Source organism: Pseudophryne corroboree, chromosome 2, assembly GCF_028390025.1.
Source record: "Pseudophryne corroboree isolate aPseCor3 chromosome 2, aPseCor3.hap2, whole genome shotgun sequence".
NCBI classification, from domain to species: domain Eukaryota; kingdom Metazoa; phylum Chordata; class Amphibia; order Anura; family Myobatrachidae; genus Pseudophryne; species Pseudophryne corroboree.
The window spans coordinates 150,448,486-150,468,193 of NC_086445.1; the positions used below are offsets into that span (position 1 = coordinate 150,448,486).

General features: G+C 47.4%; 1 protein-coding gene across 3 annotated transcripts in view; it reads right to left on the reverse strand.

Annotated features, from left to right (window-relative positions):
* The window catches only part of CCDC169 (coiled-coil domain containing 169), a 356,256-nt gene that overhangs the window by 250,080 nt on the left and 86,468 nt on the right, over nt 1–19,708 (reverse strand). For all 3 annotated transcript variants that reach the window (XM_063951832.1, XM_063951831.1, XM_063951833.1), the window contains exon 3: nt 18,652–18,762. In XM_063951832.1, the coding sequence (XP_063807902.1) occupies nt 18,652–18,762 (111 nt within the window). The remainder of the gene's footprint in view (nt 1–18,651; nt 18,763–19,708) is intronic.

The window sequence follows — 19,708 nt, forward strand, 5'->3', positions numbered from 1 at the left end:
CCAGAGCGTCTACAGCTTATTGCCTGAGGGTCCCTGGACCTGGCGCAATACCTGTCGAGTTTTTAATCATGTGGAAGACTTCTGGGTGAAAGCCCCACTCTCCCGGGTGGAGGTCGTGCTGAGGAAGTCTGCTTCCCAGTTGTCCACTCCCGGAATGAATACTGCTGACAGTGCTATCACATGATTTTCCGCCCAGCGAAGAATCCTTGCAGCTTCTGCCATTGCCCTCCTGCTTCTTGTGCCACCCTGTCTGTTTACGTGGGTGACTGCCGTGATGTTGTCCGACTGGATCAACACCGGCTGACCTTGAAGCAGAGGTCTTGCTAAGCTTAGAGCATTGTAAATGTCCCTTAGCTTCAGGATATTTATGTGAAGTGATGTCTCCAGGCTTGACCATAAGCCCTGGATATTCCTTCCCTGTGTGACTGCTCCCCAGCCTCGCAGGCTGGCATCCGTGGTCACCAGGACCCAGTCCTGAATGCCTAATCTGCGGCCCTCTAGAAGATGAGCACTCTGCAACCACCACAGGAGGGACACCCTTGTCCTTGGTGACAGGGTTATCCGCTGATGCATCTGAAGATGCGATCCGGACCATTTGTCCAGCAGGTCCCACTGGAAAGTTCTTGCGTGGAATCTGCCGAATGGGATTGCTTCGTAGGAAGCCACCATTTTACCCAGAACCCTTGTGCATTGATGCACTGAGACTTGGCTCGGTTTTAGGAGGTTCCTGACTAGCTCGGATAACTCCCTGGCTTTCTCCTCCGGGAGAAACACCTTTTTCTGGACTGTGTCCAGGATCATCCCTAGGAACAGAAGACACGTCGTCGGAACCAGGTGCGATTTTGGAATATTGAGAATCCAATCGTGCTGCCGCAACACTACCTGAGATAGTGCTACACCGACCTCCAACTGTTCCCTGGATCTTACCCTTATCAGGGAATTGTCCAAGGAAGGGATATCTAAAATTCACTTCCTTCGAAGGAATATCATCATTTCGGCCATTACCTTGGTAAAGACCCGGGGTGCCGTGTACCATCCATACGGCAGCGTCTGAACTGATAGTGACAGTTCTGTACCATAAACCTGAGGTACCCTTGGTGAGAAGGGTAAATTTTGACATGAAGGTAAGCATCCTTGATGTCCCGAGACATCATGTAGTCCCCTTCTTCCAGGTTCGCAATCACTGCTCTGAGTGACTCAATCTTGAATTTGAACCTCTGTACGTAAGTGTTCAAAGATTTTAGATTTAGAATCGGTCTCACCGAGCCGTCCGGCTTCGGTACCACAACAGTGTGGAATAATACCCCGTTCCCTGTTGCAGGAGGGGTATCTTGATTATCACCTGCTGGGAATACAGCTTGTGAATGGCTTCCAAAACTGTCTCCCTGTCAGAAGGAGACATCGGTAAAGCCGACTTTAGGAAACGGCGAGGGGGAGACGTCTCGAATTCTAATTTGTACCCCTGAGATATCACCTGAAGGATCCAGGGGTCTACTTGCGAGTGAGCCCACTGCGCGCTGAAATTCATTGAGACAGGCCCCCCACCGTGCCTGATTCTGCTTGTAAAGCCCCAGCGTATACTGAGGGCTTGGCAGAGGCGGGAGAGGGTTTCTGTTCCTGGGAACTGGCTGATTTCTACAGCCTTTTTCCTCTCCCTCTGTCACGGGGCAGAAATGAGGAACCTTTTGCCCGCTTGTCCACGAAAAGACTGCGCCTGATAATACGGCGTCTTCTCATGTTGAGAGGCGACCTGGGGTACAAACGTGGAATTCACAGCTGTTGCCGTGGCCACCAGGTCTGAAAGACCGACCCCAAATAACTCCTCCCTTAATAAAGCAATACTTCCAAATGCCGTTTGGAATACGCATCACCTGACCACTGACGTGTCCATAACCCTCTACTGGTAGAAATGGACAACGCGCTTAGACTTGATGCCAGTCGGCAAATATTCCGCTGTGCATCACGCATATATAAAAATGCATCTTTTAAATGCTCTATAGGCAAAAATATATTGTCCCTATCTAGGGTATCAATATTTTCAGTCAGGGAATCCGACCACGCCAACCCAGCACTGCACATCCAGGCTGAGGCGATTGCTGGTCGCAGTATAACACCAGTATGTGTGTAAATACCTTTTAGGATACCCTTCTGCTTTCTATCAGCAGGATCCTTAAGGGCGGCCATCTCAGGCGAAGGTAGAGCCCTTACAAGCGTGTGAGCGCTTTATCCCCCCTAGGGGGTGTTTCCCAACGCACCCTAACCTCTGGCGGGAAAGGATATAATGCCAATAACATTTTAGAAATTATCCGTTGTTATCGGGGGAAACCCACGCATCATCACACACCTCATTTAATTTCTCAGATTCAGGAAAACTACAGGTAGTTTTTCCTCACCGAACATAATACCCCTTTTTTTGGTGGTACTCGTATTATCAGAAATGTGTAAAACATTTTTCATTGCCTCAATCATGTAACGTGTGGCCCTACTGGAAGTCACATTCGTCTCTTCACCGTCGACACTGGAGTCAGTATCCGTGTCGGCGTCTATATCTGCCATCTGAAGTAACGGGCGCTTTAGAGCCCCTGACGGCCTATGAGACGTCTGGACAGGCACAAGCTGAGTAGCCGGCTGTCTCATGTCAACCATTGTCTTTTATACAGAGCTGACACTGTCACGTAATTCCTTCCAACAGTTCATCCACTCAGGTGTCGACCCCCTAGGGGGTGACATCACTATTACAGGCAATCTGCTCCGTCTCCACATCATTTTTCTCCTCATACATGTCGACACAAAAGTACCGACATACAGCACACACACAGGGAATGCTCTGATAGAGGACAGGACCCCACTAGCCCTTTGGGGAGACAGATGGAGAGTTTGCCAGCACACACCAGAGCGCTATATATATACAGGGATAACCTTATATAAGTGTTTTTCCCCTTATAGCTGCTGTATAGTTAATACTGCGCCCAATTAGTGCCCCCCTCTCTTTTTTTAACCCTTTCTGTAGTGTAGTGACTGCAGGGGAGAGACAGGGAGCTTCCCTCCAACGGAGCTGTGAGGGAAAATGGCGCCAGTGTGCTGAGGAGATAGGCTCCGCCCCTTTTTCGCGGACTTTTCTCCTGCTTTTTTATGGATTCTGGCAGGGGTTAAATGCATCCATATAGCCCAGGAGCTATATGTGATGCATTTTTTTTGCCATCCAAGGTGTTTTTATTGCGTCTCAGGGCGCCCCCCCCCCAGCGCCCTGCACCCTCAGTGACCGAAGTGTGAAGTGTGCTGAGAGCAATGGCGCACAGCTGCAGTGCTGTGCGCTACCTTGTTGAAGACAGGACGTCTTCTGCCGCCGATTTTCCGGACCTCTTCTGCCTTCTGGCTCTGTAAGGGGGCCGGCGGCGCGGCTCTGGGACCCATCCAAGCTGGGCCTGTGATCGTCCCTCTGGAGCTAATGTCCAGTAGCCTAAGAAGCCCAATCCACTCTGCACGCAGGTGAGTTCGCTTCTTCTCCCCTTAGTCCCTCGATGCAGTGAGCCTGTTGCCAGCAGGTCTCACTGAAAATAAAAAACCTAATCTAAAACTTTCACTAAGAAGCTCAGGAGAGCCCCTAGTGTGCACCCTTCTCGTTCGGGCACAGAGATCTAACTGAGGCTTGGAGGAGGGTCATAGGGGGAGGAGCCAGTGCACACCAGATAGTCCTAAAGCTTTCTTTAGATGTGCCCAGTCTCCTGCGGAGCCGCTATTCCCCATGGTCCTTACGGAGTCCCCAGCATCCACTTAGGACGTTAGAGAAAAATTCAAAAAGTTGCAGTTTTACACTTTCGATGTCATTCGTGATTATTCTCCCACCAAATCGGGAGAATTACGAATGTTAGTAAATATACCCCACTGACTCAGTGGATGGATCTAATTCATGCAGCATAAGCCTGCAGGAGGTGGAGCCCCTGTGGTACAGTGTTCTCAACTCACTGTTCTCAACTCACTGTTCCTGCTCAATGTGATTGTGGGGGGCAAACTCCCTGGAGGCTAGATAGTGGATAATATAATAAATTCAAGCCCACCTAAAATCATCCAATTAGCAAAGTATGCAAAGTAAAAAAAAATGTTTTTATTTGGTTTAGTGACAGACGGAATGATGTGTTTCATGGCTGTTAAGCTTTCTCTCAACCAGAAGTAATGTGCATATTCTGTAACTAGTATGCAATAAGTGCTTATTAATAATATATCAACATAACAGTGAATCTATGTTAATATATTATTAACAATTAGTGCATAAGCAGCTGCCTCCCCCAGATACACTGCACAATCACTGCAGCTGAATAACTCCCTCCATGAGTCCAGCACTGATCTGCCAGCACTGGCAACTCACTGATACATGTGCAGTTTCTTCAATACATTCCAATACAAATGAGTCATGACTCATGTGCCGAGACACTGACTCGAGACACTTCACTGAACTGAGTCATGTGTCTCAGCTCAGTTCAGTGAATCACTTTGCCCATGACTAATCTTGCGGTTGGCGCCGCTCGGCCCCCCAAGTCCTGCACAGCCCGTAGCGCGGACCCACGGCATATTGGGCCCTGGCTCTTATCCCCTACACGAAATCGAAAAGAAGGATAATAGTAACTTGCGCCCAAAAACAGCAGCTCGGGTTCCAACCCTAAGAGCACCACTCCTTATCACAGTCACCAAAACAGAAAAATGGGATGATTCCCAAGCGCTGTTCTACATATATAGATATTTTCCCATTGGACTTCAACCACAGGTATCCTTAGGAAGAGAGAAAAACACAAACAGTTCCGAAACGCGTAGGATTCTATGCTACGGTGGATCCACGGAATAAAGATACCTTTTGGTGAACATAGGGTGCTTATTGGAGGTGAGCTATGGCCCTCATTCCGAGTTGATCGGTCGCAAGGCGAATTTAGCAGAGTTACACACGCTAAGCCGCCGCCTACTGGGAGTGTATCTTAGCATCTTTAAATTGCGACCGATGTATTTGCAATATTGCGCTCACAAACTACTTAGCAGTTTTAGAGTAGCTCCAGACTTACTCTGCCTGTGCGATCAGTTCAGTGCTTGTCGTTCCTGGTTTGACGTCACAAACACACCCAGCGTTCGCCCAACCACTCCCCCGTTTCTCCGGCCACTCCTGCGTTTTTTCCGGAAACGGTAGCGTTTTCAGCCACACTCCCATAAAACGGCCTGTTTCCGCCCAGTAACACCCATTTCCTGTCAATCACATTACGATCGCCGGAGCGATGAAAAAGCCGTGAGTAAAAATACTATCTTCATAGCAAAGATACTTGGCGCAGTCGCAGTGCGAATATTGCGCATGCGCACTAAGCGGAATTTCACTGCGATGCGATGAAAAATACCGAGCGAACGACTCGGAATGAGGGCCTATATACCAATGAGTCAAGTAAAAACGAATATGAATATACTTGGATATACTTAAAGTGAAGTTCCAGAAAGATACCTTTACGTGAACATAGGGCCTTGTTTTGAGGTCAGTGGTGGATCCCTTCTCCTCATTATAAAGAATTGAGATTAATTTATACACACAGGACGTGTTTGTGTTTCTCTCTCTTCCTAAGGATACTTGTGGTTGAAGTCCAATGGGAAAATATCTATATATGTAGAACAGCGCTTGGGAATCATCCCATTTTTCTCTTATCCCCTACACCCCCGCTGGGAGTACTCCCCCTTTGCTGGTGGCGGCTGACGGCTGACGGCTGGAAGACCCGCGTGGGAGCCAATATTATTGGAGTGCGGCGGCCATCTTGGGGTTGGCGCCATATCTGCCCTGCATCACCACAGTCCTTGTGCATACACGGTGCCTCTCACAGTTAGATATTCTGATGTTGTTGGTCTGCAGCTGCTCACCCACTGAGATACTCGGGGCAGCGCACAGGCACACTAATCTCACCTAGGGGCTCACTGCATTGCGAGCCTGGCAGGCTGCCTGCTGTCTGGGAGCTGAGAGCTGCGGCCACCCCTGCTTCTTTCATCGCCCACTCTGCGCCCAGCCTCCACTATATGCTTCCATTGCTATACCTTTGCAGCAGCAAAGGATGGATTTTTTCTAATTTACCTGCCGTCCGTAAATATATGATGTTGTGCCGCCCCCCTGGGGCCATACGTGCTTACTGTTCCTTCTTTGCAAGTTTACTCCCTCACTGATGTCCGGCTAGCAACGTCGATTCTAGGGGCTGTGTGCCGGTGTTTGCCCTGACAGGATGCTGCTCTAATCATACAGCACTAGTCTGGATGCTCTACTGATATAACCTGGGCGCCTCATGGTGAGCGGTAAAAGATGATCGCAAGGTAGATGGAGGTAGTCGCAAAAGGTCACTCCCACACGTGCAATGGATATTCCGCCTTCTGCTGTTATGAGGCAATTCCTCCTTCCCCAGGGCTCTGCTCCCACGGGAGATATTTCTTCGCCTTCGACCCCACGTCTCTCGCCAGTTTCGGATTCTGCTTCTCAAGCGGGTGCCCTTGTGGCAGACCAACACACTGCGACGGATCCGGGAAGCCTCTCAGATTTTGAACCTTCTTCAGGCCCTCCCAACAAAACAGGACTTTGAGCATTTGGAAGGTAGGGTCAGAGACACAGTCCGCTTGGAAATTGCCGCTGTTCAATCTGAGATATCGCATATCGGATCCCGCCTAACCTCACTGGAAGGCTTCTCTTCAGATGTGGCAGCGGCTCACAACGCCCTTAGAGCCACGGTTATCAAACAGGCGTCTAGCCTTCAGCAGCTTCAAGATCGTGTAGAAGATTTAGATAACCGTGGAAGGAAAAATAATTTGAGGGTTCGGGTGGTCTCGGAGGACGTCTCACCCAACGGCCTTATCGACTATCTCACAACGGTTTTTAATGAACTCTTGGGCCAAGATCCTGCTTCGACAATCAAGTTTGATAAGGCCCATCGAGCCCTGAGACCCAGAGGCGCACCATCTGATCACCTTCGCGACATCATCTGTCGCCTACATTACTATACAGAAAAGGAGGAAATCCTTTGTAAAACTCGTCGCATGGACGTAATAGAGACTGCATCTCATAGAATTCAGATCTTCCAGGACCTATCGTGGTCAACCCGGCTGAGCTCCGGAAGTCAGGAATTAAATATAGATGGGGCTTTCCTTTTGGTCTGCAGGTCTCGCATAATGGGAAGCAGTACTCCCTTAGAGATCCCTCCGATTTACCCTCTTTCTGTCGAGAGCTTGGAGTGCCTTTGGTCACTCTCCCGGACTGGCAGGAGCCCCTGACCCGCAATGTTCTACCGGAACTCTCTCACCCTGATGGTGACTGGCACCTCGTCCACCATAACCCCAAACCCCCTAGGGAGCGGCGCTCCCTGACGCAGTCGGTGACGAAATGAGGGTCTTCTTCTGATTTAGAACATTTGTTTTTGTATATTCGAATGTCTCTTGTTTATGTTTAAAAGGTAAATTGCTGAGTCGAGGGATTTCCTTGAGGCGATGCGCTTACTCCCCTGTTGGAGTTGTGCTCGCGACATTGAAATCGTACTTGATTTGACGAGTGTTCACCCGACTGGCTTGAGGTGGAGGATGTTGTTTCGTACTATATGTTGTTCTTGAAATGCTTTATTGCTGTGTGTTTGAACTCTTAGTACCATCTCTGACTGTTACATTAAAGTTCCTGTTGGGGCTGGGATCGGCACCGACCCCCGGTTCGCCCCTGCACCGCCCGAGTATTCTTGGTCTTCAACGCGACAGTCGCATCTGGGCTCCCAAGTGGCGGTAGTGTGTTCTATTTCTATAATCATTGTTTGAATTGTCAATTTTTTGACTGCGTTAGGTTCTTTCTAGTGTCAGCTCTGAATCGGGTTGCACCTTTGATCGAGGGTATCCCAGTTCTTGGAGGTGACCTCAATTGGTCTCTCCAGCCGGAGGTGGACATCTCCGGGTCACAGGCTAGGCCATCCCTAGCCTCACATCGTAGAGTGCTACGTTCTCTCCATGACCACCAGCTGATTGACATGTGGAGGTTCCAACACTCCGGGGACAGAGACTACACATTCTATTCCAGGCCACACGACACCTACTGTAGGCTTGACTATCTCCTCTTGCCCCATAGATTTCTGCATTTATTAAGGGATACTGATATTGGTTTAATTACTTGGTCAGACCATGCTCCCATCTCCCTGACTCTGGAGATGTCATATCCGCACTCCAAACAGTGTACTTGGCGGTTGAACGACCAAATTCTGATGGACACGCGGTTTCAACCCCAGCTGCTTGACACAATAGAGTATTATTTTATAACAAATGAAACACCAGACGTCTCCCGGGTCATGGTGTGGGAGGCACATAAGTGTGTCCTGCGGGGGAAGCTTATACAGCTAGGCTCAATGCTGAAAAAAGAAAAGTTTGGGGGAAAAAACTGCTTTACTTCAGCGGTTGAGGGATTTGGAGACAATACACAAGGCGGGCCCGTCTCCACCGGTGCTGACCGCACTGAACGAGACGAGAGCAGCTCTCAATGCCCTGTTGTTTGAGGACATCAAGAGGGATTATAGGCTATGTAGAAATCGCTTTTTTCAATGGGGCAATAAACTGGGGAAGCTTCTGGCTAGGGCGCTCCGCGCGCAGAGGGCCACTCTATTCATCCAGTCGATACAGGATGCGGCGGGGTCCCGTCGCACGCTCATAAAGGATATTTCTGATGCATTCCACTCTTATTATGCTAATTTATACAACCTCTATGAATCTAGACCCCCTGGGTCTTCATTGATTATTCGGGATTTGGTGGAGAGGTACCTCTGTGATGCTGGGCTCCCTAGAATATCGGAAGACGATAGCGCTTAGCTAGACTCCCCGTTCTCTCTCCCAGAATTGGAACAGGCTCTCAAGGAGACTCCTTCTGGGAAGAGTCCGGGTCCAGATGGATATACCATCTCTTACTATAAACTTTTTAAGGACTCCCTTTTACCTAAGATGCTAATGGCATTTAATGAGGTTTCCGACAATCGTGGTTTCTCCCCTCAATCACTAGAGGCCTTCATCACTGTAATACCGAAAGTAGGGAAAGACCCGGCTCAATGTGCCAGTTACCGCCCGATATCACTCGTTAATACTGACATCAAGCTGTTTGCTAAGCTCATAGCAAACAGATTGAAGCAATTACTCCCCAACATTATACATTCAGACCAAGCAGGTTTCATACCTGGGAGGGAAGCTCGTGACAACACGACCAAAATTATTGACCTGATGCATTTAGCCTCACATAGCCATAACCCGATGGTGGTGCTTTCAACTGATGCCGAGAAGGCTTTCGACAGGGTAAACTGAGTATTTATGGAGGGGGTCCTGCGACACTTGGGGATGGGTCCGGTCATCTTAAGCCGTATTCTGGCATTATATAACTTCCCGACTGCGAGGATCAAAATTAATGGAGACTTGTCCCGCCCAGTCTTGATTAGGAACGGTACTAGACAAGGGTGCCCCCTTTCGCCCCTCATCTTTATTCTTTGCATGGAGGCTCTGGCAGGATCCATTCGGTTGAATCCGAACATTTCGGGACTCATGGTGGGGGGCAGAGAATACAAACTAGCGCTGTTTGCGGATGACCTGTTAGCTATCATGTCTAACCCGGTGGTATCCGTTCCTAACTTGATGTCCGAATTAGATAGATATGGCTCCCTGTCAAATTTTAAAATTAACCTTTCTAAGTCAGTGGCGGTGACTGTATCAGTACCCTCTCCCGCCATGGATGGTCTTAAACATTCTTTCCCCTTCCATTGGCACCCCTCTAGCTTTAAATATCTTGGGGTCACTTTAAATAAGGACCTATCGCGCCTTTTTGATGAAAATTTAAAAAAATTACTAACCACACTTCGCTCTGAGTTCCGGGACTGGGGTAACCGGAGACTATCCTGTTTGGGGAGACTTAGGCCCTCATTCCGAATTGATCGCTAGCTACTTTTGTTCACAGCGCAGCGATCAGGCCAAACAACGGCAATTCTGCGCATGAGTATGGGGCGCACGCGCGTCGTACTTTCACAAAAGCCGATGCAGTTTTACACAAGCTCTAGCGACGCTTTTCAGTCGCACTGCTGGCCGCAGAGTGATTGACAGGAAATGGGTGTTTCTGGGTGGTAACTGACCGTTTTCGGGGAGTGTGTGAAAAAACACAGGTGTGCCAGATAAAAATGCAGGAATGGCTGGGAAAACGTAGGCGTGGCTGGCCGAACGCAGGGCGTGTTTGTGACGTCAAAACAGGAACTAAATAGTCTGAAGTGATCGCAAGGTAGGAGTAGGTCTCGAGCTACTCTGAAACTGCACAATCTTTTTTTGTAGCAGCGCTGCAAACCTTTCGTTCGCACTTCTGCTAAGCTAAGATACACTCCCAGAGGGTGGCGGCTTAGCGTTTGCACGGCTGCTAAAAGCAGCTAGCGAGTGAACAACTCTGAATGAGGGCCCTAGTGTAATTAAAATGAACGTTTTGCCCAGAGTCCTTTATCTCCTCCAGGCGCTCCCGGTCTATATTCCTAAAACTTGGTTCAGGGACCTACACAATTTGGTTAGGGAATTTGTTTGGGGGGGGACAAAAGACCTCGTTTCCAACATGCCATACTTTTCCGCCGTAAACACATGGGCGGTCTTCAGCTACCGCATTTCACATTGTATTATGATGCCATTGTTCTCCATAGGATTATGGAATGGTCCCGCCCACATGACACAAAACAATGGGTGCTTATCGAGGAGGCAGCGCTACCTGCCCCCATTGCTTACTACCCGTGGCGCTCGAAGGTACCAATCATTGAACATCCCACCATTGGCCCTACACTCTCACGCTGGAACAGACTTAGAGTTCATCCGTACATTTCCTCCAAATTCTCTCTCCTGACTCCACTGTTCTACAACCCAGATTTCCCGCCGGCAATTTCGGGCCAGGGGTTTGACTCCTGGAAATTGGGGGGGGGGGGGGGCGTGTTGGCTAGCTGGTGGAGCGTGGAGAGATGATCCCTTTCCCTTCATTGCAGGCGAAGTGTAATCTCCCTCCATCGGAGATCTGGAAATACCTTCAGCTGAAACACTTCGCCTTAGGGAGTAATGTCCGCCCAAACCTGACCAGACCCTTGACGATTTTTGAGACTATGTGTTCAGACCCATCTCGCCCGTTGCACTTCCTATCCAAATGTTATAGATTTTTTATCATTCCCTGATCTCCCTAAGTATACCAGATACTGGAGCCATGACTTACAGATTGAGTTGTCAGAGGAAGACTGGGAAAAAAGTTTCCAAACCACCTTTGCAAGTTCATCTACTTATTCGGTCCTCAAAACGCAATTCAAAGTCTTATCTCGGTGGTACAGGTGCCCGCTAACGTTGGCTAAAATGTTCCCTGACGTACCAGACACGTGCTGGAGATGTAACAACGAAACGGGATCCCCGATGCATATCTGGTGGGACTGTTGTATACTTCATCGCCCTTCTGGGACAAAGTTATCACAATCTCAAAATTGATTGTGGGTTCGGAGGTTCCCTCTGAGCCTGCTTTCTGGCTTCTCAATTAAATTACATGGCCCCTGTCGGCTTACAAAAACTCTTTACTAAAGTTTATTAATAGCGCTGCAAAAGCGGTTATTCCGGTTCGTTGGCGATCCACTGAACCACCCACTGTGAGGGACTGGGTCGCCAGAATGGACTGGCATATGTCTATGGAGGAACTGCGGGTAACACCGGATAGTCATCGGAGATTCACGTCTATTTGGTCCCCTTGGTTGGAATTCAAGTCTTCACAAGCATTCCCGACACTCGTGACTTGATCTTGGGCCCTTCACAGGGATCTTCATTTCCGATTTTTAACTGCTTTATTGTTAATTGGAGCTAGATGATGACACTTTTTCTCTCAGGTCCGAGTGGACATTGGAAGGTCCATACTGCCCTTACCCTCCCCGCCCCTCCTCTGATTCTCTATTTCTTCTATTCTGCTTTCTTTTTTATCTCCTTTTCTCTTTGTATGTTCTTATGTTGTGAAACGCTTTGTTTAGACAGCAATGTCTGATTTGACTGGGGATATGTTACATCCATCTAGACATCGAGTTTATATTAATGGCCGTAATAACTATGTTTATCTGTCATTGCTCGCATCCATTGGATTGTACTTCCCTGTAATACAAGTCAAAAGGTGCATGCTGTCTCCCATATTCTGTTATTCTGTTATAAATCAATAAACACTTATTGGAAAAAAAAAAAGAGATTTAACAAGAGTGAGTTCTTACCATAAATCTCCTTTTTTGCAGCAGGGTACACTGGGGTTCCACAGGGAATAACATCGGGGATGTCCTAAAACAGTTCATTATGGGAGGGGACGCACTGTAGCGGGCACAAGAACCCGGCGTCCAAAGGAAGCATCCTGGGAGGCAGAAGTATCGAAGGCATAGAACCTTATGAAAGTGTTCACTGAGGACCACATAGCCGCCTTGCACAATTGTTCAAGGGTCGCACCACGGCGGGCCGCCCAAGAAGGTCCAACAGACTGAGTAGAATGGGCTTTGATGGTAGCAGGAGCTGGAAGGCCAGCATGTACATAAGCATGTGCAATCACTATTCTAATCCATCTGGCCAAGGTCTGCTTGTTAGCAGGCCAGCTACGTTTGTGAAAACCAAACAGTACAAAGAGAGAATCAGACTTCCTAATGGAGGCTGTCCTCTTCACATAGATATGGAGAGCCCGTACCACATCCAAAGACCTCTCTTTGGAGGATATATCTGGAGAGACCAAGACCGGAACCACAATCTACTGGTTAAGGCGGAAAGAAGACAACACCTTAGGTAGATAACCAGGGCGCGTCCGAAGAACCGTCCGGTCACGGTAAAAAATCAGATAGGGGGACCTACAAGACAAGGCACCCAAATCTGATACCCGTCTAGCAGAGGCAATAGCCAGCAGAAACAAGACCTTGAGGGAGAGCCACTTAAGGTCCGCAGATTCAAGAGGTTCAAACGGAGACTCTTGCAAAGCCTCCAGAACCACCGACAAATCCCAAGGAGCCACAGGTGGGACATAGGGAGCTTGAATCTGTAAAACACCCTGAGTGAATGTATGAACATCAGGCAGAGTCGCAATTTTCCTCTGAAACCATACCGACAAGGCAGAAATATGAACCTTGAGGGAGGCCAGCCGAAGGCCCAAGTCCAGGCCCTGTTGTAGGAAGGCCAAAAGTTTGGCCGTACTAAACTTGTAAACGTCATGATTGTTAGATGCACACCAAGCAAAGTAAGCATTCCAGACCCTATGGTAAATCCGAACAGAAGCCGGCTTACGGGCCTTCAACATAGTTTGAATGACTGCCTCAGAAAATCCTTTGGCACTCAGTACGGAAACTTCAAGAGCCACGCCGTCAAAGCCAGTCAGGTCAAATCCTGGTAAACACAAGGGCCCTGAATGATTAGGTCTGGTCGTTGCGGAAGTAGAAGAGGACGCTCTAGCGAGAGACCCTGTAGGTCTGAAAACCAATGCTGTCTGGACCACGCTGGAGATATTAGAAGAAGGATTCCTCCTTCTTGCTTGAACTTCCTCACTACTCTGGGCAGGAGTGATACCGGAGGCAACACGCACGGCAGCCGAAAGTTCCATGGAATTGCAAGTGCGTCCACGAACGCCGCTTGAGGATCCCTTGTTCTTGCTCCGAAGACCGGAACTTTGCGATTGTGTCGAGACGCCATCAGGTCTACATCTGGTAGGCCCCACTTGTCCACTAGGAGTTGAAATACTTCTGGATGAAGGCTCCACTCTCCGGCGTGTACGCCCTGATGACTGAGGAAGTCCACTTCCCAGTTGAGGACCCCCGGAATAAACACTGCCGATATGGCTGGCAGATGGCTTTCCGCCCACTGAAGAATCTGTGACACTTCCATCAATGCCATGCGGCTTCGAGTGCCACCTTGATGATTTATGTACGCCACCATGGTGGTGTTGTCTGACTGTACTTGAACAGGCCTGTTCAGTACCAAATGCCGGGCCAGTTTCAGAGCATTGAACACTGCCCGCAATTCCAGAATGTTTATCAGGAGGAGAGACTCCTCCCTGGTCCACCGAACCAGAAGAGGGTGTTGCTCCAACATCACGCCCCAACCCCTCAGACTGCCATCCATCGTCAGAAGGACCCAGTTGGAGATCCAGAAGGGACGACCCCTGCTCAATCGTTGGTCCTGCAGCCACCAGGTCAGTGACAGACGGACCTTCGGAGACAAGGAGATCATTTGAGACCTGATCCGGTGAGGCAGGCCGTCCCACTTGGCAAGAATCAGTTTCTGCAGAGGGCGGGAATGAAATTGAGCATACTTCACCATGTCGAAAGCCGACACCATGAGGCCTAGTACTTGCATCACCGAGTGTATCGACACACGCGGACGAGAGAGGAAGCAACGTATCTTGTCCTGAAGCTTCATGACTTTCTTCTGTGACAAAAACAACCTCTGGCTGTGTGTGTCGAACAACACTCCCAGATGCACCATGCTCTGGGCAGGGACCAGGGATGATTTCTTCCAGTTGATGAGCCCCCCGTGGGCTTGCAGAAACTAGACCGTCAGATCCAAATGACGGAGGAGAACTTCTGGGGAATTGGCCAGTATCAGCAGGTCGTCCAGATATGGCACAATCCTGATGCCCCGACGGCGGAGTAAAGCCATCATAACTGCCATGACCTTGGTGGAAATTTGGGGAGCCGTGGTCAGACCAAACGGTAAGGCCCGGAATTGGTAATGGAGATTGCCAATAGGAAACCGCAGGTATTGCTGATGTGACATGGCAATAGGGATATGCAGGTAAGCATCCTGTATATCCAGGGATACCATATAGTCCCCTGGTTCCAAAGCAGGAGATATCAGAATGATATCTAGCACTAGAGTGCCTCTTCTGCAGCCCTTGAAGTCTTCTATCGTCTTTAAAATAGCTCTTCTTAGGACTGCCGGAGCAGCCCTGCCTGTTAGCTGCCTGCACTGCAGGCATCAACTTACAAACTGAGCTCCTGTGCACGGAGGTGGGGTTATAGAGGAGGCGGCGCTTAGCATCTTGGGAACAGTCAAAGCTTTTAGCCTGTTGGTGCCTCGGATTAAGATCCTACTCTACACCCTGATGTTATTCCCTGTGGAATACCAGTGTACCCCGCTGCAGAAAGTGACATTCATTCCTGTATAGTTTTCCTCTGCCCAGTCAAAAAGTTGTTGTGGGGTAAGAATCGGATTGTCATATGGATGCTGCATGCTTGCTCAGGATTCTAACCTCTTCACTGTGCCACCTACACTATCACAAGGCCTTTTGTCATAAGCAGTCGCAAAAAATGCAGCTCTGCTTCTATAACAAAAGCATCTATATGAGAGCATAAGTTGGCAAAGTTTTTCTTGGAAAATGTAAAAGGTGGGCCTATTTAACACAATTAAAGTATATTTCCCAGTGATCGCAAAAAGCGCTATAGCGCATATTTTTTAAATCTCAGAAAAAAACTTTTCACATTGTCATTATGGGGTATTGTGTATAGAATATTGAGGGGAAAAAAATATTTATTCCAAATGTGAAAAAAGTGAAGCGCTGTGAATACTTTCTGGATGCACTGTAACTTCAAAACCATTGAATATATCAGACTAAGATTTGGAGGTTTCATTTACACCCATGGCAGCATTTAATATACCAAATGTCATCCCAATCTGAAACGGTGAGTCTGAAACATGTGTTGATTTGGTGTGGAATAACCCAGGGGTAAATTTACTAAAGCTTCTAAAAAGGAAAAGAGGTAATGTTGCCCATAGCAGCCAATCAGATTCTCTCTATCATTTACTAGGATGCAATAAAGAAATGATAGAGAGAATATGATTGGTTGCTATGGGAAACTTAGAGCTGGAGATGTTGCTATAGGTTACGTCATCTTTCCTCTGTGCACCATCTTTAATAAATACATGTCCCTCATACTTTTGACAGTTTGTAACTGACATCTGTCCTGATATTTTCTGTAATTGCCTATAAAAGGATATTGAGGTGGTTGTAAGAATGGGGATGTGGTCAGGAGGTCAACACCATACGGATCTCATACAGTGCTTTGCTAAAGTATTCACCCCCTTTGCATTTTTTATGTTTTGTTGCCTCACAACCTGGAATTAAAATGAATTGTTTGAAGGTTTGCATCATTTCATTCACAGAACATGCCTACAACTTTGAAGATTTTTTTTTTTTTATTGTGAAGCAAACAACAAATAGGACAAAATAACAGAAAACTTCAGCATGCATAACTGTTCACCCCCCTAAAGTCATTACTTTGTAGAGTCACCTTTTGCTGCAATTACAGCTGCAAGTCGCTTTGGATAAGTCTCTATGAGCTTGCCACATCTTGCCACTGGGATTTTTGCCCATTCCTCAAGGCAAAACTGCTCCAGCTCCTTCATGTTGGATGGTTTTCGCTTGTGAACAGCAATCTTCAAGTCTGACCACAGATTCTCAATTGGATTGAGATCTGGGCTTTGACTAGGCCATTCCAACACATTTAAATGTTTCCCCTTAAACCACTCAGGTGTTGCTATAGCAGTATGCTTCGGGTCATTGTCCTGCTGGAAGGTGAACCTTCGTCCCAGTCTCAAATCACAGGCAGACTAAAAAAAATGTTTTGCTCAGGAATATCCCTGTATTTAGCACCATCCATCTTTCCCTTGACTCAAAATAGTTTCCCAGTCCCTGCTGCTGAAAAACATCCCCACAGCATGATGCTGCCACCACCATGTTTCACTGTGGGGATGGTGTTCTTGGGGTGATGGGATGTGTTGGGTTTGCACCAGACATTGCGTTTTCCTTGGTGGCTGAAAAGTTAAATTTTAGTCTCATCTGACCAGAGCACCTTCCTCCATACATCTGGGGAGTCGTCCACATGCCTTTTGGCAAACTCAAAACGTTCCTTCTTATTTTTAACACTAAGTAATGGCTTTTTTCTGGCCACTCTTCCATAAAGCCCAGCTCTATGGAGTGTACGGCTAATCGTGGTCACATGTGCAGATACACCAGTCTCTGCTGTGGAACGCTGCAGCTCCTTCAGGGTTACCTTTGGTCTCTGTGCTGCCTCTCTGATTAATGCCCTCCTTGCCCGGTCTGTGAGTTTTGGTGGCTGGCCTCTCTTGGCATGTTTGTTGTGGTACCATGTTCTTTCCATTTGAAGATGATGGCTTTGATGTTGCTCCGGGGGAATCATCAAAGATTTGGATATTTTTTTATAACCCAACCCTGACTTGTACTTCTCTACAACTTTGTACCTGGCTTGTTTGGAGAGCTCCTTGGTCTTCATGGTGTAATGCCTCTTGCTTAGTGGTGTTGCAGCCTCTGGGGCCTTTCAGAAAAAGTGTGTTTATATATTGATAGATCATATGACACTTAAACTGCACACAGGTGGACTTCATATCACTAATTATGTGACTTCTGAAGTTAATTGGTTGCACCAGAACTTTTGAGGGGCTTCATAGCAAAGGGGGTGAATATATATGCACATGCCAATTTTCAGATTTTTATTTATAAAAATAATTTTTTATATATTTTTCTCATTTCACTTCACCAACTTAGACTATTTTGTGCAGATCCATCACATAAAATTCAGATTAAAAAAATAAATAAAATTACAGGTTGTAATGTAACAAAATAGGTAAAATGCCAAGGGGGGTGAATACTTTTGCAAGGCACTGTACACTGACACTTAAATTCGCCACTGCTGCAGCTGCTTGGTTGTCCTCCCCTCCAGCTCTGCAGACAAGATCCCCTCTGCTTACCAGCCACTGACCGCTCACTACGGCTGCGGGTGTCTCTCGCCCGTTACTTGATCTGCCAGTCTAAGGGCAAATCGTATACAGCCGCCGCAGTTGAAAAGAGCTGCTGCAGGGGGAGAGAGAGGGGTTTCCGGCTGTTGCATGGGAAGGGGGGGATGGGTGAGAGAGAAGGGTTGCCGGCTGCTGTGGGGGAAAGAGCCGCTGTAGGGGAGGGGGGCTGCCAGCGCTGCTGTATATTGCAGCGGTAGCGTATTTTCCGTCTGGGAGTCTGCTAGTTATGTGTGTTACGTGTACTGTGCAGTGTGGCAGTGCAGGTGGGCACAGTGTGGCAGGGGGTGGCGGTGCAGGTGGGCGCAGTGTCGCAGGGTATGGTAAGACCCACCTCCATGTGTGCCTCCCCAGACACTGACCTCACTGCACGTCACTGGCATGCAGGGATCCTGGCACCAGACTTATCATTTTAGTTTACTCACAGTGGTCATAGTGAGTAAATTTTTCCTGTACCCAATCCTTAAAAATGATAAATTATGAATGCATTTATTAAGATGTAAATTTCATATCTCTTTTCTTACTAGGTAAATTATGGTTTCTGAAATATGTGACTACAGCTTGTCCTGGCCATCTGGTTGTCACTGGGCTAATACTGTACCTACACAAACGGAAGTATTAATTCATTATTAAATAGTGACATCACAGAAGCAGGAGACCACGACAGTGATGTCACTAGTGTTAGTTGTGTTACTAATTGATGGACTCAGCCCACAAAATGCCTATCTTCGATGTGTCTAGGAGACAAATATACAGTACCTTATGTCTAGAGAAAGCAACATGGCATCTCACTCTTATTCTACTAAATACAATAATACAGAGATTACGTACCAGTTGGATTGCCACGTAAATATTCCGATTTCTCTTGCAGTACATGACTTTGTCTGTCTAATTGTTTGTTTAGTTCGAGTTGTGTCTCATACCTCGTCTTCCACTCACTGCCTGGTACATGGGAAAATAGGTCAAGACCACATTAGGCTTGTTGATCGTAATTTTTTCAAAGGTAAGGAAATTCTGCTAATTCTAATTGACTCTGTAACAAACATGTTGTTCAAAATCTCCTTGTTTATGCAAATAAATACATAGAGAATCAAGGCTACTGTGCATTATGGTCACAAACAGAGAAAAATCCAGTCCCCATGCTGTTGCTAAACTAGGATTTCCCAACCTGGACTGTTGGGGTCCTTGGGAGTAGATTTACTAAAACTTCTAAAAATAAAAAGTAGAAGTGCTGCCCATAGCAACTAATCAGTTTCTAGCTACAATTTCTCTATTGTATTTTAGAAAATAGCTGACAGGATTTGATTGGTTGCTATGGGCAATACCTTCTCTTCTTTGGTTTAGAAGTTTTAGTAAATCTACAGTTTGACAGCAGATAAATATCACTTGGCCCATCTAGTCTGTCCTAAACACGTGTACAGTAAACACACACAATAGGGTTCATTTTTTGTCGGGAGCCAATTAACCTGGCAGTATACTGTATTTTTGGATTGTGGGAGGAGGAAACCAGGGTACCTGGAGGAAACTCATGCAACAGTTAGGTCTGTTGTGGGAATTGAACCCATGACCACAGTGCTGTTAGGCAGTAATGCTAACCAATACACCATCCATACTGGAGACTGAGATTGAGAAACTCTGGTGTAAGTGACCAGTGAAAGGGAAGGAGGAGAAGCTGGCCATACACTGTATCGTATTAGGAAAAGTTCACCAATGCAAATTATACAGCCCTAAAACAAATTACACCCCACTAATAATTCAGTCAGATTCTATTAGATGGGACAATGTTATATCGGACATGGGGGGTCATTCCGAGTTGTTCGCTCGCTAGCTGCTTTTAGCAGCATTGCACATGCTAGACCGCCGCCCTCTGGGAGTGTATCTTAGCTTA